The sequence below is a fragment of the Rhineura floridana genome, chromosome 2, assembly GCF_030035675.1.
Source record: "Rhineura floridana isolate rRhiFlo1 chromosome 2, rRhiFlo1.hap2, whole genome shotgun sequence".
Lineage (NCBI taxonomy): Eukaryota > Metazoa > Chordata > Lepidosauria > Squamata > Rhineuridae > Rhineura > Rhineura floridana.
The window spans coordinates 1,464,112-1,486,041 of NC_084481.1; the positions used below are offsets into that span (position 1 = coordinate 1,464,112).

Here is a 21,930-nt window from a genome sequence, read left to right on the forward strand (position 1 = left end):
GATCTGAACTGCTCAATTACTTTTTTTCATTCTTTGGCTTAGGCATACCAAGCCTTGAATTTGTAAAGGTTTACTTTAGCCATTGCATTAATATCCCAACAGACAATACTTTGTTGAAATGTGTAGGAAACTTCCTCATATTAACACACAATGTACTATATAGTTGATACTGCCTTCTTAAAGCAAGGCTATGTACAGGTCTCCCAACTGTGCTCATTAAATAAAATTAGAGTTCCTGAGAGGAGCCACCCATTTATCAGGCCAGGCTTACTAAAGAGTGACGACTCCCACCCCCTTTATTTCATGAAATAATAAGCTACATCAAAAAATATTCAGCTGTACTGAAAGCAATACCTTTGATTAGTGTGGGTCGATGGGCATAAGCAGGTGGTCCTCGAACACCTTTGTCTCCTGACTCTCCCTGTGGAAATGCGAATTCAATTCACCAGTTTCAGTTGTGATTGAAAGTAAAAAATTTTCTTTATTCTGAACAAATGAGAGAAGCGCAAAGATCCTTCCTCATATCACAGTAGCGGTAATTTTACTAACATTGCCTTCCATTCCCATAAATTCCCATAGTTTATCTACCTTCTCTTTCTTCACATGTGGGTTAGAGTATCTGCACCATAATAAATTATTGCTAAATTAAATATATTTTAGCAGTGTAATCTTCCCTGGGGGAACGACACCTTGAAACTTCCCATCTCTATTAAATCTATGTACACACACACTGTATTTCTTAACAAAAAATACAGTTTATTCTAGGCCACCTGACCATTTACACATAGACAATCCTTTACTGTAATTCCAAGACAGCTGTTACTTCACAGCCCACCCAAACCCTGTGGCACAAGAGGGTATCAACAGAGTGAACATCACTGTCCCAAGTCAGGTACTTGCCCTTGAACTGGCTCATGTATTTGAAAGGAGGCTCAAGGCTCCAATACTCCCTGGGGACTTTTGCCTCATGCTTCTCCTCCAATAGCTGTAACCACATCAAGCTAGGCTCCTTGGGATGCCACCTTCTCCACCCTGCGATGGCAAGGAAAGTAGCTGATATTTGGAGGCAAACGCAGCAGGGCAGGGCAGTTCATGGATCACTTACTGGCCTGGTTCATACATAATGCTAAATCAAGGCGTATCAAATCAAGGCTTAGTGTTATGTGTGAAACCAGCTCAGAGCTTAACAATGGTTTATTAACCATTGTTAAAGGTTGTTTGTTAACCAAGGTTTGTAGATGGTTTATAAACATTAGTTAATGGTAACCATAGCTTAGCATTATGTGCCAACCTGGGCCTCCTCCTTAAGGAGCCATCACTGCCCAAAAGCTACAGAGTGAAGTGTAACAAAAAATTCAAACTGCTCTCAAGGCCCTGTTGCTCTCACTGATGCTTGTCACTTATTTTGTGATGTAATAAACCAAGGTTTAAGTGCCAGATGCATCAGTTTAAACTACAGTTTATTAAATATGATTAACATTAACTATGATTAATATTATAATATGTTATGTGCAAACCACGCCACTGACATCACTCACATTTATTTTTGGCTGGTCTCTCCCTTCAAGGGCACTCACGCTAGTCCCACTACTGCCACTTGTCAGGTTTCTATTTACAGGCCCTTCTACCCCAGGAGACTTGTGGGCTATCTTTTCAGCCCTTTCTGGGTTGTCTTGGGGCAAACTAGTTTCTCCAAATACTGGAATTGTTCAGCTCATCTCAGCCCCACCCTTCCACCTGTGCCTCATAAGTTTTGATTGGGTGCCATTTTACGCTACTGAACCTCCCACCTCGGTCCAGAGTTGGCAAGGCTACCATGGGCTTTTCCTGTGTAATGAGGAGGAACTAAGGATGGAAGCTGCTGGTTTCTCACTCAGACGCAAATCCCTTTCCATGTTTGATTGTTTCCCGCAATCTCCAGTTACCATTTCGAAAGTGGCTTTCCTTCTGCCCAGTGCACCCACCAACCCCCCCCCTTTACACCTACTCCTCGCAGATTGTATTAGATCCTCAACCCCCAGCCATGGGAGAAAGCAAGAAATCGCCTGTCCTTCAGTTTCAAGTTAGCAAAGCAAAGACCCAGGCTCTGAACACACGAGTCACCAGAGCAAAGCGTTTCCATTAGCCACACTTAGAGCGAGAATGGGTTGATCTGGCAATCAGTTGTGAAATCTCTTTGAAGCTGATTTTTTTTAAAAAGTGCACTCAAGCTGCTGCCACCAGGTTTTAAAGTAAAAAAGGAGGAGTTGACTAGCATTGTGTCTCCCCATTTTCAGAAGAGAGGGGTAGACTTAAACCGGCAGAATAGTGAGTGTGTTTCTACCCCCAGACTAGTCAGTTTCAGGCTCAGAGTAGGAAAAGAACAGAACGTACAGTGTGTGTGCTTGTATGTGTGCACAAACACACAGATCTGGCTGCCTAAGCTCAAGACACACACCCCATCAGCTGTTTGGCAGGATGGAGAGGTTTTGCCTGCTGTTGGATTGGCTGCACCCCATGGGATGCTCATGTGAGAGACGGGAGCACGGAGAGAAAGCCTGTTGGATCTGCAATAGCTCCCACTCCTGTCTCCATCAGTTGTTGGGCAGGGCAGGGCAGGTCTTGCCTGCTACTGGATCCAAAATGAGAGGGAAGCAGGGAGAGGGATTTACAGCAGCGTCCTCTTCCATCCCTATCAGTTGTTGGGCATGAAAGGAAAGGCTTTGCCTGCTGCTGGATTGGCTGCAAGATCAATGCCACATTAGATTGCTTGGCCTGCTCCTCTCTCTCCCCCCCCCACTTTTACCCTATCGTTGGAAGCAAGCCTAGTTAAAAACCTCCTCCTCTAAACTCCTTTTCACATTTAATGTTGAAAACTGACTGCAGAGAGGAGTTTTTTTGCAGTCATCAGGGAACCAGTGGATTGGGGCAAGTTCAGTAGTTCAGTGCAAGCCAAGTCAGCTTCATGTTGGCAAAGCATAGATACAGGCTGGTCAGTTTCGTTATTAGAAAAATCTGGTGGTGAGCAAAAGCAGGGAAAGCTGGCAGCATTCAGCATCAGTTCACAAGGATGGCAAACATACGGATTTTGGGGGAATTTGGCACCAAAGCCAAATTTAGAGGAATCCTCCTCTATCCCTAGGAGGAACAGACTGCTCCAAGTGGTCCCTTACTGCTCACCTTCCCCAGGACACAGTGCTTGGGACAACAGTGACTAATAAAACACTGAACTGGAAACGTACAATTCCATACAATTTGTTCTATCCCAATACAAGCAAAAAATCAGAACTACCTTCATTCCTTTTTGACCAGCAATGCCAGGGATGCCATCAGGTCCTGGGATACCCTGAAATACATTTCAAAACAATTCTTTTGTTTTCTTTGTCAGCAAGGTAATTTCAAGAATGTTATCAAAACTTCTGCTCTCAAGAAAATATTTTTCATGCTTCCACTCTCACCTCAATTGCTCTCTGAACTCTCCCCCACCATTTGTTAATTGCTACTTTGTCTCGTTTTTTGGCTATGCTTTCCAGACATTGCACTAATGTGCAGTGCAGCAGAGGGAGAGGTGGGAAGCAGTGCCACTTTGTTCGATCCAAGGGGCTAGCTCCATAGGGCCCCTCTTCTCCCTGAACTGTTTTGATCCATTCCATTCCATTATAAGAATTACTATGTGACTTTAAGAACTGGTGGCTGTGTTTGCTTGTTTTCTTCTTCCCTCCTCAACTCTTTTTCTTTTTGTGCCATGTCTTTTAGATTGGAAGCCTATGGGCAGCAACTGTCTTCTTTTTATTAATTCTGTGGTCCACCCGGTTTTGGGTGATTCCCCCTTCCAGCCCACATTCTTTAGAAGGTCCTCCAACCCTCCAGTGAGGCTTTTCAGGGAGGGCACAAGCGGGTGTGTAGAGGGAGGAGAGGGAATGGGAAAATTTCTTCCATGAACTCCTTAACTTATCCAAGCTTGCATCCAGCTAAGTTCTACTCAGAGAAGACCCACTGAAATTCATGTACCTAGTTAGTAGGACTAGCATTGGATATAACCCAATATTTGATTTTGGGGCTTAGGTACTTACCACATCTCCTTCTGTTCCTTTGAGACCATTGATTCCTGGAAAACCCTATAAAATCATAGTGTTATTTATAAACATAACAATTTTGCCATCAACTGCTCATTTAGCATCTGCTACTTCTTAGAATATATCTTAAGTCAAGTCTGAAACATTAAGAAGGTAATATATGAGTTAAATGGCCCAGTTCAGATGATACTCTATCCTGCTTTCTCCCTACCAACTAAATTCCCCCAGATGCTCATCCATGGGTCTAATATTTGAACAGGGTGGGCAAACCTAAAACACAATGTGCGGAAATCCAAATGTTGGCAGTTCTTCCCCTCCTGAAAATATGGGAAGCTCAAGTTGCGCAGCGTGGGCCTTACTGAAGTGTTCCCTTTGACTGCTTGGCCCAGGCCTTAACATCTGCAGACAACACTGTGCTGCTCACAGTTTCCTCTACAGCTGCAGCCCGTGGCATGACTTCCTGGAGCAAAACCTTTGCTGATGTGGTAGCCCAGATGTGGAACTCCCCCCTCATGGAGATATAGTTGCCTCTCCTCCACGTTAGCTGTCATTAGTGGTCAGATCAAGAGACATTTATTTATTTATTTATGAGATTTGTTGGACACCCATCTGACAGAGGTTAATCTGCCACTCTGGGCGACTTACAACCAAACACAAGTACATTCCATATAGACATAATCAAAATCCTAAAAATTAGAAATTAAAAACGTAAACATTTAAACCCCCCAAGATCTGCAATCTGCCAGCCTAATCACCTTCCCACACCTGGGTAAAGAGCCATTCATGACTAACGAAATGGTTGATATAAGACCAAAGTTGCTGTTGAATTTTCTTTTGACTTTGTAATTTTATTTTAAATTTTTTATTTTATTTATATTGTTACTTTTCTTATTTGTATTGAGGTGTGTGCATTTTTTGAACTGGGAATCCTGGAGAGCCACTGCCAATCAGTATTGACAATACAGAGTTAGATGGACCAGCAGTCTGATGGTATGACCCTGTGGCTTATCTTCCGTTGGGTTGAAAGGTGGGATATTAATTAAATCAAACTAATAAATAATATTCTTGTTATGTAAGAAAAGGTTGTATATAGTCATCCTCATTATGGAAATTGCTGGACTCATGTATTGGTGCACATTACCAATAACTGAAACACCCTCCCCAAGACCTACATTTTGAACATGAAGGAGCGGACTAAGGGAATGAACAAAGGTGATTAATAGCTTTGGATTAATTTAGGGTCCCTAAGTTAGGGTAGGGACACATCACAGGCTTAAAATGCAACAAGGCTGTTTTTCTCATTGCATTTCAATTCAGTTTTGCAAATCCCGGTGTCTCCATCCACCTCCTGTCTGTTTCTGGCTTCTCTGTTCCTCTGATCACCACAACTCCTATTGGTGGAGCTTTCATCCCTCCAACTCCACCCCCTTTAAATCACCTTCTTCTTGTTTCTCCTGGTGTTGGCACTTTAAATAATCAAAGAGAGTGAGATCCCCCCCATTTACAGAGATTGATGGGCAGAGATGAGCATGGATCACCCTGCCTTCTTGTTTTAAAATGAACAAGACTTGCGATCCTAACCCACTTACCAGGGAGTAAGCCCCACTGAATTCAATGCAACTTACTTCTGAGTAGACACAGGTAGGATTGGGAAATGGGATGCTCCTCACACACCCTGTTGGCATCAAACATGTAGGGCCACCCCCAGGAACTTCAATTAATCACTAGAATATAGGGATATATTGAATACATTTTGCCCAATGCAGGGTCACAAACCCACCAGTCTGCCACAAAATCAACCCACAGGTGCCACAATATGCCATGAGGAGAGAACAAGGACTCAGAGAGTGAATAGTTGCAAATGACTCAAGACTGGTAGCAGGAAAAGAAATGAATAAACAAGGGGGTCCCAGTTACTTGACTTGGGCAAAATTCCTTTCTGATGCCAAATATAGTGATCAGTCAGACCCTTTCAACACGAGAAAACTATCAATATCATCAAAAAAAATCCGAATAGATGAATTATCCAAATCCACATCTCCCAAAATGCTATATCTAATTGTGACTGTCTCTGAAGGACTGGTAAACTGGCCAAGAAAAATATTGAGAGTGGGAAATAGTTCCTTTTTTATTTTCATTTTACACTTACTCTTTGTCCTGGAAATCCTGTTACTCCTTTTTCTCCTTTCTCTGCTGCAAGTACATGACGACCCTGCCAACAGAAAGAAAGAAAGAACTCTCCACTCTGCGTTAGCACAACAATGAAATTTAGCATAATATGAAATTACAGGGAAAGTAGTAGAGAGTATTTCCATGAACTAGTATGGGCCAAACTTAATGTGCAGGGCAAACACACATACCTGAAAGATGTGTTTGCCCTGTTCACATATAAAGCGGAGGGTCTACTTTATACACAAAAAAAGGGTGAGAGGTGGAATGAACCGAAATCCAGCCCTTCTCCAACCTTACTTTGCTGTGCTCAGTTGCTTTACCGCTGCTCTTCCCCCACCCCTGAAGCCTTACTTTGACACTAGAATTGAGTCAGGCAGGAAGAAAACTTCATAACGGTATGGGATGTATCACGATAAACTGAGGAAAGGGGCAAGTTTCACTTACATCCCCCAAAACTCTTTTTTTTTTGTATAAATACATCCATCTCCATTTTATTCATCTTTAAAATGAAATAGCACTAAAAACAAAGGAAACCAGAAATTAAAGTCTCCCAGCCCTGGAGGAACTGAAACTGATAATGGGGTAATTAAAACGAGCTATTCAAGGGCAATTAAGAGTCATACCCAGTGTTAACCCACTGAAAGCAATGGACTTTAATTCAGATTGATTCCTTCCAAGTGCAGAACATTATGAGCCACTTGTAAAAGTACCAGTTCTGCAAATCGAAATAGTTAAGTGGGCATATATGGGGTAAAGTGATCCTTCAAAAAAACTGGTTCCAAGTTGTTAAGGGATTTATATACTAATAGTTAACACCTTGAATTTGGCCTGGTAACACACGGATAGGGAACCTCTAGCCCACAGGCAAGACTTGGCCTTGCAAAGGTTTAAATTTAGCCTGCAAGGCCATTTCCAGCCAAACCATGCCATGTGTCACCCCAGGTGTAGGCCAGGTAGAGATGCAGCTGCCAAACAACTGAGCCTTAAAGGACACTCCTGATTGTGAACTGGCAAGGGAAAAAATACGTTAGTAGAATTGAAGCCTGCTGGATCCGCTGCAAGTGGTGCCTTGAAGTCCTAATTAGGAAGGGATCTGCTTGTTTGTTGGTGCCTGTTTGATGGCACTCTGTCGAACTGTCAGGCAGTTCTATTTCAGGTTAGTTATTTCGCCACTAGTCTTTGCTGTTACCATTCTAATTTCCCCTCAACCCAAAATTAATGATAGTGTTATCAGTGTTTTCCTTTTGGAAAGGAAAGTGGCTTTCCCTCTGCCCAGTGCTAGGCCAGATCTCTTTCTGAGGTGGAAAAGGCTGTCTCCTTGCTTTTTGTCTGCCTTGCAGTTGTCAAAGAACAAAGTCTTTATCAGGAAAAAGAGTAAACTTCAATTCTACTTTCCATAGATAATTTCTGCATAGACATCATAATTAAATATATTTTGAAAATATTTGACAAGCAGCCCCAGCCTATGCATATTTACTCAGAAGTAAGTCCCATGGAGTTCAATGGAGCTTACTTTGAAATAAGTGTACCATGAATTGCAACTTCAGTCTGTCTTTAAGGGCTACAGGTACAGTACCCATCTGCTTTACAGTTCCCAGGGTGGTACATCTTCCCAACCTCCTTATAATCTTGTCATTATTTCCTCTGACTACTTTAGGACAGGGAAGCAGACAATGCGGAAGGATGACTGAAGGACACATGAAGCAGTTTGGTTGCTCAAACGTCTTGGCTTGCTCCCCTGCCGTAAGGCAGAGTGAGGGAGCCAACTCAGGCAACTGATTTAAGATGTCATTATAATGGAGTACGTAGTTACTTATTTAATTTTTTTTGCTGTTGCATTTTTCCTGCCTGGGAGGGAAAGAGGCATCAGTGAGATTTTCTGGATCAGGTGCTGAAATAACTTAACTAGACCTGACTGGATACTATGCACCTTGACAGACTGGGTGAGTAGGATGCTATTTGCTGTTTGCCTCAGGGAGCAAAAATTCTGCTTAGTTGGGTACCAGCCTCTGTGTACAGATTTTAATGTTATTGGCAGATATTTGTATTAATATATTGTTGACAAATTTAAAAAGTATCTCGTATTGAATTTTGCTAGACTTGTTATCTTTCCCCTCCTTTTTTGTTATTTATACCCTTTCACTATCCCCTGGGTACCTCTTGGCTTGGGCCAAATTTGGTATAAATGAAGTAAATATTAAACATTACAATGCTAAGGAGAAAGTAGACATGGGGTTTTCCACAGGGAATCCCTTTCTCCATTTCAAACATCAGCTACCTGTCAGCCTCATTGAAAAACAGGGTGAAATAGCAAATTGCTATTGATAGAAGTAAACAATTGTAACTTTCTCCTATACGTATGTCCTATACCTATGAGCAGTTAAAAATGGCATCACCATCTGTCACACAACAGGCATATTAGTTTACGAATTATAAACATAACCTAGATTATGAAACAAAAGCTCAGTAACTTCGAATGACTGATTTCTATCGCATTTCATAATGTGGGATTTCCTAAAAATGCCAACCAAAGCCCTTTAATAGTGAAAAATCAAATGGATTAATTCAAACGCAGCCTCGGCTCTTTCCCATTAAAATATTACAGATTATAATAATTACACACATAATTGTGCTGCATTTCTTTCTATGGACTTACCGGAATTCCAGGTTCTCCCCTTGTTCCTTTTATTCCTTTCACACCCTAACGATACACAAAAACATTAACAGTTAACGTTTAAATAAGATGCTTAATTTAGGGGTCAGTTTTAGGCTAAATTGATGCTGAATAGAACCTTTAGATGTAAGTCACCTGTATATTTAAAATACAAGATTGGGTTCCTAGTGATGGTATCTGTGCTTTTTTGGTGCAAAATGAGATGCTGGTACTCATATCTTGATCAAAGTGCTGTGGGTGCCAGTACCCAATGGGCAGCCAAAAAAGAGGTGCCAGTACTCTCTACCAGTGAGTATCACCACACACAAAAGCCCTGGATGGTATAATATCAGAGTGCAACTCCATCACCAGAGAGGTCAAAAAGGATCAGGACTGGGGGCAGATAAGGCCACATTCACACCATACATTTATTTTCCTCACAGAGCTAGAATTTCCAGAGGGGTGTAACAGTCAGTCGCCCTTCACAGAACTCTGGCAAGTGTAGCTCTATGAGGGGAAAGGGGTCTCCTAACAGCTATCAGCACTCTTCACAAACTACACTTCCCAGGATTCTTTGCTGACTGTTTAAAGTGAAATAATAGCGGAATAAATGTATGGTGTGAATGTGGTCGTAGTTTGAATACTAAATTATCTCCAATGTAATGCCGAACCCCTACAGTGGCATAACCCTATACCACGAAATAAGGTGCTATAAGGTTAAAGTATTTCATTGAGCCCAATGGAAAGCCAAAATATGTAGCTTCCCTCCCTTCTTGTTCCAATCTCCTCCTATTCCATCCACACTGTAGCAAAGGAGCATAGGATTTAAACTAACTCTGCAACCAAGCACACCTACAACTGTATATACCTCTTGGTCAGATAATTCTGGCTTCATCTCATGCAGTTTTAAAGCAGAAGAGGGCAGACGTCAGACTTGTGAGATCTACTTTGTTTTTTACTAGAATCCCCAGAGCCACCAGCCAGAGTCAGGAATTCTGAGTCCAAGAATTTATTTTGAGTACCAAACTTAAACAGAGCTTACAGTCCTTCCATTTCTGGTTACAGAGGGTGAGAGTCATTTCATTGTTGCCTTTGTTAAGCAACTAATAAAAAATCTATATTCAACAACTTTAAAATTACTCAGAGTTGTATCAGAAGATCCCAATCTATCTTCTGCCCATCTCTGATACAGAACACATAATAAAAAGGAACTTTGGAGATGGGAACAATGGGGAAAGGATACTCTGCACAGTGCAAGGCAAAGCACCCACACAGGTAAGGCAAGAAAAGGGGGAATCCATGAATCAAAGTATGGCTGCTGGTTGCTGTTTTTCACAGGACGGCTAATAATTTCTTGACATGTTATTTAATTGGCAAGTTTTCAGGGGTAAGCAACCATTGGTTCCCTACTTGAAAGGTAGTTCTGTTGCTGGACAGAAACTCTTCAACTTGGGTTACAGCTTCACTTTGTGGTCCAAGGCAGGAAAGATGAGCAGAGGGAAGTAGGCTGCTCCTGCCCCACTAGCACCTCTGTCTAAGAATTTCGGATCTGAGAAGAAACTCCAGATTGGAGTGTGTCAGAGACTCAGTATGAGTTTGAGACTGTCTGTCATGGCACAAGGCAGAAGCAGTTTGGTGGGTTTAAAGAGGGAGAGGCACTAAAACCAGCGAAGTCTTTCTCCCCTGAGGAACATGTGGAAAACAGCTCATGCAAAGTTCCTTGGCTCCCCAGGTCACTGTGATGGTGGGTTAGGCAAACATCCCCCTCCCAGTCCAAAAGCTGAAAAGCGCGGGAGTCTACTTGCTGTTCTGAGGAGTGGGCTGACGCGAGGTCTGTCTCCTCCACCAAGTGTGCCCTTTTGTGTCCAAAGCTTTGCCTAACTGGCTGGAGGAACACTAGCACTAGGAGAAGTGCCCAGAAAGAACTACCACACACCCTAATGGCAGCTCCGCGTATCATGAACGCAGCCAAGAGAAGCTGCAAACCAGGCCTGGCACTAGCACATGGCAAGATAGGGCCCTGGCCCGAGGGCCCCGGATCTCACACAGAGCCCCAGGAGGCCCTCCTTGGATAAGCGCAGTCCAGCAGCAGAGGAAGGAATTAGCAGGTGGCAATGTAGGCAATCCCCGCCAGCTCTACAGCAACAGTCTGTCCTGCTCAGCTGAGCCACTGCCAGGGAATAAGTAAGAAGTAAGCCCTATTGAATTCAGACAGGCTTCTTCCCAGGTAAATGTAGTTAGAATTGCAGCCTACGAGTGGGCTGAGGAGTTTGGAAGGAAGGTACTCTTAGGCTGCAATCCAATAATGTCTACTCAGAAGTAAGCTCCACTGGGACTTACTCCTCAGGAAATGCATTGGATTACAGCCTTAATTACATAATAATTATTGCCTCCCCAGCCACTAGTTCCTTTGCCTCACTGATAAGAGACAGAGAGAAAGAGATAGGGTTAAGAGCTTCCCTCTCCTTTTACAGGCAAACTTCCATTGTTCAGGTCTGTCCCAGGGTTTTCGTATATGAATTCCCTCTGTCTCCCCCCACTCGCCTCCCCACCACCCCAGTTGTAGCTGGGAAGCTCCAATTATTATTTTCATTGGATATCTTGTTTTTTCTATAAGGAGCTCAAAGATGGTTCTTCCCCTCCCCATTTTATCCTCTCAACACTCCTGTGAGGTAGGTTAGACTGAGAGACAGTTGCTGGCCCAAAGCCACCCAGTAAGCTTCATGGCTGAGCAGGGATTTGAAACCAGGTCTGGCAGGAGGTTCTAGTTATCATGTGTCTCTTTAACTCGGAAACCTGTGCATTTGTGGTGCTTGGTGGTAATGCAGCATGTTCAGAGACTAACAGTTTGTCCCTAGAAAGGCCCTTTTTTTCCAGTCTTTCATACAAAGCTCTATATGAATAATACTAACAGCATTAAATCTCCACTTGTGCTGTGTGTCTGTTCTGCACTAGACATCAGAAGTGATTCCTCTTATTGGGTGTCTGATGGACTGAGGCATGCCGGAGTATTGTGCTGCATCTGTGTTTATATGCGCCTACAGTATCTGAAGGTTTCTATGCATGTAAGCCCTGTGATGTGGAAATATCCTTTAGGGTCATTTTTGTACACACTTCTTAACATATAGGTGAATTGTGACTGAATTATTGTGAATGCCTTTTTTTTTGAGAAATGGAATTTTAACTTTTAAAAAATAGTTTTTGCTTAAAAGGGCAGCCTTTAATCTATTGTTCTGTCTTGGTTTGCCATGGCGCTGATACAATAGTGCCACGTGGCAATGAGGGGTTCTAAGATGAATTCTAGAATGACTCCTAGAATGCCTCCTGAGTACAGGGAAAGGGCCATTGCAGCGTCTGCCTTCTGTGCAGAAGGTCCCTCAGGTTCAGTCCCCAGTGGCATCTCCAGGTAGGAGAGGTGCCATCAGAGACTGAACTTGGGAGACCTTCTGGAAGAGACTCCTGCCTGAAACTCGGGAGAGCTGCTGCCAGCCAGTGCAGGCAGTACTGGGCTAGAGGGACCAATGAACTGAGTCAGTATAAGGCAGCTTCCTATGTGAGTAGAAAATCCTGGTGGAGAACTGAAATGTTTATTTGAAGTGCTTTTTTCAAAGATCTTTGTGTCGTACAAATGGCAGGAAAAGATGGCTTCAACACCCCCATACTGTTTTGACTGTGAAAACATTATAGAGAAGCCAACAGAAACAGTGAAAAATGAGAATTATTTCTCAGTACATTTTGTGGAAGATCCCAGGCTCTGATACTATTCATATCACCTGCCTATCATTAACATGATAAACCAGAATAAATGCTTAGGAGCCGAGGCCTACAAAATAGGTACATTTACCCAAAAAGTTCAAATAAATCAAAAGTTTGTGTTTCTATTTTATAAGAGGGGGTTGCGTTATTGCTGAACATTTCTTTTCTTTGAAGGGGGTGCACAAGGGAGGAGGACTGTGGCTTGAGGAGAAAAGGGAGGGGACAAGGGCCCACTGATACCCTGTGCCTGAGGGCTCCCAGAAACCTGGAGCCAACCCTGCTGCAAACGGTACAACGCACGAACCTGATAAGAAAACGCAGTGGACCAGCCACAGAAGAAAAAACAGCTCTGGATGCCTACGAACAATTAGGCTTTTCCCCTGCACTTTAATGGCACTTTTCGATCCATTCCTGTCCCTCGAGGCTCAGGTAGCCTCGGTGGCACAGAATGTGTTCTACCATCTTCGGATGGTAGCCCAGCTACGCCCCTACCTGGACAGCAACGACCTTGCCTCAGTTGTGCATGCTCTGGTAATCTCTAGATTGGACTACTGCAATGCACTCTACGTGGGGCTGCCTTTGAAGACAGTTCGGAAACTACAGCTAGTGCAAAACGCGGCAGCCAGACTGTTGACGAGGACGAGACGGTCCGCACACATAACACCTGTTCTGGCTCGTTTGCACTGGCTACCTGTTTGTTTCCAGGCCAGATTCAAAGTGCTAGTTTTGACTTATAAAGCCTTACACGGCGCGGGACCACAGTACCTGGCGGAACGCCTCTCCCGATACGAACCTACACTACGTTCAACATCAAACGCCCTCCTCCGAGTTCCGACCCATAGAGAGGCTCGGAGGGTTGTAACAAGATCTAGGGCCTTTTCAGTGGTGGCCCCTGAATTATGGAACAGTCTCCCCGACGAGGTACGCCTGGCGCCTACACTTCTATCTTTCCGGAGTCAGGTCAAAACCTTTTTATTTTCCCAGGCATTTTAATATATTTTATTAGCTTTTAATATGTACCAGATTGTTTAATTGTTTAATATGTTTGCCTTTTAGTGTTTTTTATGTGATTTTATGTATTTTACTTACTGTTGTGCACCGCCCAGAGAGCCTGCTGGCTGTGGATGGTATAAAAATTGAATAAAATAAAAATAAAAGAGAAAGGAAAATAGGAGTTTTTTTGGTTTTTTAAAGGAATCGTGAAGGACCAGGAAAGGCAAATAAACAGAGGATAAAGAGAGAGTTAAGAGTCAGGGAAAATACAGTAAGGCCTAAGGAGAAAGGAGGGAGCAAAAGCAAATACAGACAGTGACCACTTGAATGGAGGCAAGAAAGGGAACTGAGGAATGCTGGAAGCAGCCTACTTCCCTCAACTCATCTTTCCTGCCTCTGACCACAAGGTGGAGCTGTAACCCAAGCTGATGAGTTTTTCCAGCAACCCCAGAAAACCTTCTTCCAACATTGGAGAGAGCTGATTGTGTAAAATATGGAAAGTTATGATAAGGGATATATATTAATAAGAAGGAAAAATAAGTTCAGTATCAAATTTACAGAACATGGCAGTGTTCTGCTCCTTTTTAAACATTTTCAATATATATATACAGTATATTGATATAGTACTGATCCCAAATTCAGCATCGATCCCAACCTGTACAAGAAGAGAACTGGGACTAAAAACCCAAGGCAAAGCATGGGTGCACCGAGCCTAACTTGTAAGAGAGCCTAAATATGCAAGAATGGAGAACATGTTTCCTGATTACAAGGCACAGAAATCTTACGTGCTGCTCATGCAGGCTGTTGCTATTCCCCTGCCCTCATGCCTTTGCAATTATTCTGTGATTATTTAATCGCAATAGAAGATATAATGCCACTACATTCTGTAGGGGTAAGGTTTTCATTTAAAAAATTGTGTGGGCTTCCTGAAGGAAACCTAGCCAGATTATTGTTTTATTTCACTTTCAGCATGCAAGCTGTGGCCACAGGGTAATATTCATTTGCTGTTTTGATGACTAAGTACATTCAGGAATCATGCTTTACTGGTTTCTGTACTTTATGAAATGAATACTTGGAGTAATTTTCAGTAATATTTCTAATTACCTTGTAGTCACTTGAAATTACATCAGTTGTCATAAACACCTCTCCTGTTGACGGAAGACCAGGGGGACCAGGGGGACCAATATCACCCTGCAGGAAATCCACAAGAATATGTTCAACAAATAAAATAAAGATTTAAAATTAGCAATATATTGCTTGAACCATATGAGAGTGTACATATGAGAGGATGGCCGTAAGTCATTAAACCTGAGAAGCTGGAAGTTGTGTTGATGTAAATATACCAATTTCTCTCCCCACCATGATTCCAATTACACCTCTCTTCCACTACTTAAAGCCTTTTGGCACCAGTGGAAGCATTCCTTCTAAACACATAGCAGTTTGCAGGGGTGGGGCTTGCAATTGTTTGCGAATGCATTATCATGCATTGTTATATGGCTATACTGTTTAGGTGTGTTTAAGCTGTGTATGCATATGGTGTATGATACCATATGTGTATGGTCTTGATTCTGCTTGCCCCCCCCCGCTATTTAAGTTTTTAAAAATGTAGATTATTTGCAATATGCAATTAACATCACATCTAGTTTGGCCCATGCAGCTGGAAAAGGGGCAGAGAGAGGGCAAGTAAAATGATCAAGGAGCTACAATACTTTCCCTATGACAGGGTTGGAGAAGTTACGGCCCTACAGATGTTTCTTTTTCTTTTTAAACTTTTTTTTTTAAAAATGTTTCTTATAAGAAACAAATAATATTCCAGAATAGCATACATGTATGCATGATAATATCTGATAATATCAAATTCCAGGTGCAGGTGAGAAGGATTTCTATATGATATTTTTGCATTTACATGACATTTAAGTCATCAGGGCAACTATCCTTAAAAGCAGCACCTCCCAATTCCAGAGTGCTGTTACAAAGCTGAACAAATGTTTTATTAGTATATATGGTGGGAACTTATGTCTCACTGTCTTCCTAATTAACAAAAGAAATAAAACCACTCTAAATTGTTGAAAATGAGTATGTTGCCTTTGGGTTTCTTAGCAACTTAAGGTGCCATGTTAGTTTCACTGTTATTGCCAAGTTCCAAAGTCTGGTGTACCAGTTCTAGATATTCAATCCCGAAGTGTTTTTTCCAGTGCTGCACAATAAACAAATGTGCTCCTGAAAGCACAACCCTAATCAAGTCCTTAGAAAGTGCTTCTACATGCTGTCCTGGGCTCCTTCTGTGAGGCAGCGTGGGATATAAATGCAAGAAATAAATGAATAAATAATTATCACCAGAAAATATGGATAACAAGCACAGGCTTATCTCAGCAATAACATCATCCCAAAACACATCTGCTAGAGGACATTGCCACCACAGTTGAAAACAGAAGCCTCTAAAGCCACATTCTCTCCAGCAGTCTGCTGATCCCCCTCCCCAGATACAGGTCATGCACACTGGCCATACTCCCAAATGTTGAGGCAGTGGGGGAATTGTAGCAGTCAAAAGAAAATTTGAATGGAACTACTTAAACGAAAAGCATCCCCACAGAAATCTAAAACAAGTGATGTATAGAGTTAAAAACACTGATAAAAATTCTTTTGGAACTTAGGGTAAACCAGGAAAATGTCAATGGCTGAATAATACCTATTACACATGATGGCTTAACTACACAAAAAAGAGATGTAGTATCTAAATATCTTCTTTCTGATATTCCAGGGTGTAAGGATAATCCAATTTTTGTGTTTAATTGATTCATAGTGCACTAAAGGTCCCCCTTCTTTGTTATCCACTACAATAAATGGTAAAAAGGTGGTTGGCTACTTCCACTGTGGCCACTGGTGGTGTTTGCCGGAACTGAATTAAGATCAAGCAGCCAGTCTGGCAATACGATTGCAGGGTCATTTATGCTGTACAATGCCCCTACAATATGCTATATGTTGGCAAGTCTATGAGAACGATATGATTTCTCAGAGGCCATTTGGCCCAGAACTAACATAATAAGCACCACAGATTCTCTGCTTGCTTGTGGCTGGCTGACATGGCTTATCTTGGCAAAAGACAAAGAAAGATCATTCCAAACTGTATTCATCATATTCTATTACAAATGCAAACTAATGATAAGATTCCCTTACCTTGTCACCTTTTTCTCCATAAAAGCCAAGGCCCCTATTGCCCTGAAATGAAAAGTAATGATTATTTAGCTAATGTTTTTCAGACATTGATCAAATGACAATCTGGAAACTGTCTCTCTCTCATTCTCTCTAACATCAGTTCTGTAAGTATATACTGTTTTACTACCAATTAAAATAATTCTCCTGTGACATTAAGGCTATAAATGATCAGTTGTGGTTTACAGTTCCCAAAATATCTCTTAAATCTGTTTTCAGACCATTAAGGACAGAATATTCAATGCATAATAAATCTTAAAAATAGAATATTCAATGCTAAGAAATCTTTAAAATATCAGTCTCCTAAAATAACTCTGTTGCCTTCCTCTTGTGATTGTTTCTGCAATCTGTATGCTTCTGCATGCCGGCCAAAACCCTTTCTTTACTAGTAAGGTGCATCATGCCAATGCTATTGGTATGCGACCATGGACTCTTTCATCAGAATGGGTAATAGTTGCTAGGTACAAAGCCAGTGTTGGAGTACATACTATTCAGGCAAATAGGCCAGGTAACCAGAGAATCATCTTCACTAATCTACAGTTTTAACTATCTCAGATTGCTGCATGTTCATAAAAGTAGTTTCTTAAAGTGACAATAATGGCAGGTTTAAAAGGGATGGAGGTTGGCCTGTTTCCCTTGCTTTAGTCTGTCATTCGCTAGACCTAGTACTGTGGTTCATGACAAATGCTCTTGGAGGTCACTGATTCATAGGGTTGCCATAAGTCGTAGTCAACTTGGAGGCACATAACAACAACAGTGCTTCCAGGGAGAAGAGCTTGTTAAGGGCTGGCTGGCTGTTGAATCATAGTTCTTACATGTTCTAGGAACTGGGTGTGGCCTTCCTCGAAGTAGTTGCTGGCAAAGAAAGGGGCCTAAGGTGAAAAAAGGCTTTAGCTCACTAGAACGGGACAGAACTATTTCTAAAAAGATAACTCACCAGCTGCAGATGGTGAGGGGATAAGTCGACCCAGCAGTGTTTTTGGAAGTGTGGTGGCCTTTTGTGACTTATATAAATAGACAGGCAGATGGATGGTCAGTCTTCAGGAGATATTATTTTATTTGGCACTCCTGATGATGGATTTTGGAATTTCTCCTAGATTCCCTAATATATTATGAATGCAATATGAAATTATGAATACCCTCCCTTTGGATGAATTATTAAGATGATGTACCTTCCAAACCTCCAAAGTTGTTCTTAATCGATAATTGTACTGTAATTTTTTATATTATGTGTAACTAGGGTTCCCAGGTTCCTGACCTGAGACTGATCCTGTATCTTTAGGAGAAGAGAAAGTCAGCCAAGTGCAGGTGTTCTTGCAACACTGTAATGGGAAAAACCGCGAAGTGGAATCCTCCCTTCCCCCTGCACAACTTTTAAAGATACAGAAGACCTCTTGGTTGCCAGGCCCGGCCTCCAAGAGGTCTTCTGTATCTTGTGCAAGGGGAAGGGAGAATTCCACCTTGTGGTTTTTCCCATTACAGTGTTGCAAGAACACCTGCACTTGGCTGACTTTCTCTTCTCCTAAAGATACAGGATCAGTCTCAGGCCAGGAACCTGGCAACCCTATGTGTAACAATAAAATTAATTAAAAAATTTAAAAAGAAAAATAACTACAGACCATCCACCACACAACTTCCTCAGTTCTTCTGAGAACTGTAGCTTTTGGACAAATTTATCATGATCATAAAGTCTCCACTTAGTCTTGGGTCCTGTTGATGAAAGTACAACCCCTCCAGGAGCTGATTAGAAATACTGTATTATCAAACTCTTCATTAACCATCCTACCTGGCTAGTGAGGAACTTTTGTCATCACAGGCAAAGGCCATGCAAAATTAAATAATTATTTCTATAAAACAGCACTGAATTCTCATAGGCTCTCTGTACTTAACTTGTTTTAAATATTTTTCCATTGTGTCCCAATGATTTAAATGGCTGAAACTCCTCCACTGACCGAATGACCTTCTACAGCAATGTTGCATTTGCAACAGACATGTAGATTGTGTTCTATGGACCCAAGAAGGGCCCAACCATCAGAAAAAGACTTACCTGAGGTCCTGCAGGCCCTGGAGGCCCCGGAGGCCCCTGAAAACAGAAGTTTAGAAAGTAAACGATCTCTTAGGAGAGTTCAGTTCATGTAAATATGGGGGCTGGGGGAGTAAATTACTTCACATCTAGCTTTATAAACAGACCTAGAATATTTTTTTAACTCTAGGAATCTGACGATTTTTATAACTGTTTCAGCCCTTTACTGTCCTTTCATTTTTAATGCTAATTAAAAAGCAACAATTATAACTCGAGGAGTTCAGAGATTTGACCATCTGCAGTCCAATGTTCACACATCTGGATACTGCGGTGCTGTTCTCTGCATTAAATATAACCATTCCCCAGGAAGCTAAACAATGAAGTACTACTTCTGAACTGATATTATAATTCCTGCATCTTATAATACTTACAGGTAGACCTGGGTTTCCAACTGTGCCAAACACACCCCCTGAGCCACGAGCACCTTGAGGTCCCTGTATGTCAAGAAAAATTGATTTCTGAAGGTCACAATTGCCCTTAATAATTTTTCATTTAGTTATTCTTACATCATTGTTATGTATAGCTATGCTACTTACCGGGAAGCCCATCAAACCCACATCACCAGGGTCTCCCTAGAGAAAGAAGTCTGAGATAGTAAATACAATACACAACTCTAACACAAAACAATCTACTAAATTGAGATAAAAGGCACACAGACATTATTTTTTAGATGCTCTAGTTCTTTAGAAAACTCTGATCATGTGCAAAATATAAAAGCTAAAAGTGATTAGAAAAATTAACTTTCTAAGTATGACAAAGACTTCAATTCATACTTGTATCAGAAATAAAACAGTTAGCCACTAATGTGCAAATATTTATTTGCTATAAAGACATGATAGCAAAGTCTATATACAATTTCTTTCAAGGTAGTCACTTTAAAGAGCAGTCTGCTGTAAAGAGCATGGGGGAAAGCCCCTACAAAAGTACTTTTCTTGAACAAAGAGAGTTGTATTGCTGTGTATAATAAATGCTACAGAACTTGCATATGAGGCTGTTTTACTTGCAATGGATAGAATCTATCTATCTATACTGAAAAATGAGATGAGAAATTTTCAGTTGCTAACCTGCAATTAGCAGCATGATGAAAAAGCCAAAAGAGCCTTCCTCCTGAAAATTAGGCTTCAGAACATAACTGGAAACTTAATCTTCTCTCACACATTCAGGAAGAACTGAGCCTCCCCCAAACCTTTCCAAGCAGGTGATTGACATAATTTCTCTGCCAGAAAACATGGTAACTTTGCACAAAATCTCTTTAAGTGTATAAGTGGAGCACAGACTTACCCTGAACTGTACTGTTAATTCCGGAGTCAGAACAAAAGGCTCCCCCTTCTGACCTTTGGGTCCTTGGATTCCCTACAGTGGTTGAAAACAAAACTGTTTAACACTCAGGCCCACAAGCACTTTAGCAACACAAGGATTTTATGGAATAATTTCTATAAATCTGCATGCATCCATATGTAACCACCTTCATCCCCCTTCTCATCTAGGAATCCATGAAGAAAACATGCTTTTCATCATGGACACAGCACAACAGCCTTCCTAAACCCTGGCTCAAGCCAACAGAAAGAAATGCATTGAGCAGGGGGTTTTATTTATTTTTATTTATTTTTTATTTATTTATTATTTATTTTATTTATTAAATTTATATACCGCCCGACTAGCGATAGCTCTCTGGGCGGTGAACATAAAATAGTATAAAAATACAATGAATAACAAAATAATATTAAAATACAATCAACAATACAATAAACATTTTAAAAAGTAAATCAGTGTAACTTAAAATGCTTCAGAGAATAGGAAGGTTTTGACCTGGCGCCGGAAGGAGAGCAGAGTCGGCGCCAGGCGTACTTCCTCGGGGAGACTGTTCCATAGTTCGGGGGCCACCACTGAGAAGGCCCTAGATCTTGTCATCACCCTCCGGGCCTCCCTGTGAGTTGGAACCCGGAGGAGGGCCTTCGTAGCAGAACGTAGTGCACGGGCCGGTTCATATCGGAAGAGGCGTTCTGCAAGGTATCGTGGTCCCGCACCGTATAAGGCTTTATAGGTTAATACCAACACTTTGAATCTAGCCCGGAAACATATTGGCAACCAGTGCAAGCTGGCCACAACAGGTGTTATATGCTCGGACCGCTTGGTCCTTGTCAGCAATCTGGCCGCCGCATTTTGCACTAGTTGTAGCTTCCGAACTGTCTTCAAAGGTAGCCCTACGTAAAGCGCATTACAGTAATCCAAACGTGAGGTTACCAGAGCATGTACCACTGATGTAAGGTCCTCTTTACTCAAATAGGGACGTAGCTGGGCTACCAACCGAAGTTGGTAAAACGCATTCCTAACCACCGAGGCTACTTGAGCCTCAAGTGAGAGGGTTGAACTTGATGGCCTTATAGGCCCTTCCAACTCTACTGTTCTATGATTCTATGAAATGACTGTTGCAATTTTAAATTCAGAGAAGTTGCAAACCACAGGATTTGTAGCCCAAATGAACATCCACACCTTATACAAATTCCTATTTTTTTCTGTCATTAAAAAAAATCTGGTAAAGTAGTTTAAAAAACCAAATATAGCTATGAAAAAGGGAAGCCTGCAAATATTTGTAGGGATAGTTTCTTCTCCTTCCCTTTAGGCACAGGATACTACCAGCACAGGAGGGAAAAAGATCCTGCCACCATCAGAGTCCCTTGTACCTCCTCTCTTAAGTTTCGTACCCTTGGCGGCATCAGCTATGTCAAAGGCATAAAAAAAAAGGCATGATTCCCATTTCTCTCCTTTCTAAAATGACATGGAAAATGCCTGCCTGCACACAGAGCAGGAATAATTGGAATAGGACCCAGAGAAGCCTAGATCCAGAATCCTGCTGGTTCAAACCAAAGGCCAATCAAGTTCAGCATCCTATTCTCACAGTGTCCAATCAGATGCCTACGGGAACTGCACAAGGACCTGAGAGCAGCAGCACTTTCTCAACTTGTGATTCCCAGCAACTGCTATTCAGGTACAGATAGCCACCA

At 41.8% G+C, this 21,930-nt stretch overlaps 1 protein-coding gene across 2 annotated transcripts in view; it reads right to left on the bottom strand.

The window, feature by feature from the left end:
* Nucleotides 1-21,930, bottom strand: part of COL4A2 (collagen type IV alpha 2 chain) — a 305,291-nt gene that overhangs the window by 134,623 nt on the left and 148,738 nt on the right. For both annotated transcript variants that reach the window (XM_061607561.1, XM_061607560.1), the window contains 11 exons: nt 20,207-20,278; nt 19,462-19,497; nt 19,297-19,359; nt 18,890-18,925; nt 16,807-16,848; nt 14,734-14,820; nt 8,884-8,928; nt 6,205-6,267; nt 4,053-4,097; nt 3,272-3,325; nt 355-421 (listed from right to left, as the gene is read on the bottom strand). In XM_061607561.1, coding sequence (XP_061463545.1) covers nt 355-421; nt 3,272-3,325; nt 4,053-4,097; nt 6,205-6,267; nt 8,884-8,928; nt 14,734-14,820; nt 16,807-16,848; nt 18,890-18,925; nt 19,297-19,359; nt 19,462-19,497; nt 20,207-20,278 — 610 coding nt within the window. The remainder of the gene's footprint in view (nt 1-354; nt 422-3,271; nt 3,326-4,052; nt 4,098-6,204; nt 6,268-8,883; nt 8,929-14,733; nt 14,821-16,806; nt 16,849-18,889; nt 18,926-19,296; nt 19,360-19,461; nt 19,498-20,206; nt 20,279-21,930) is intronic.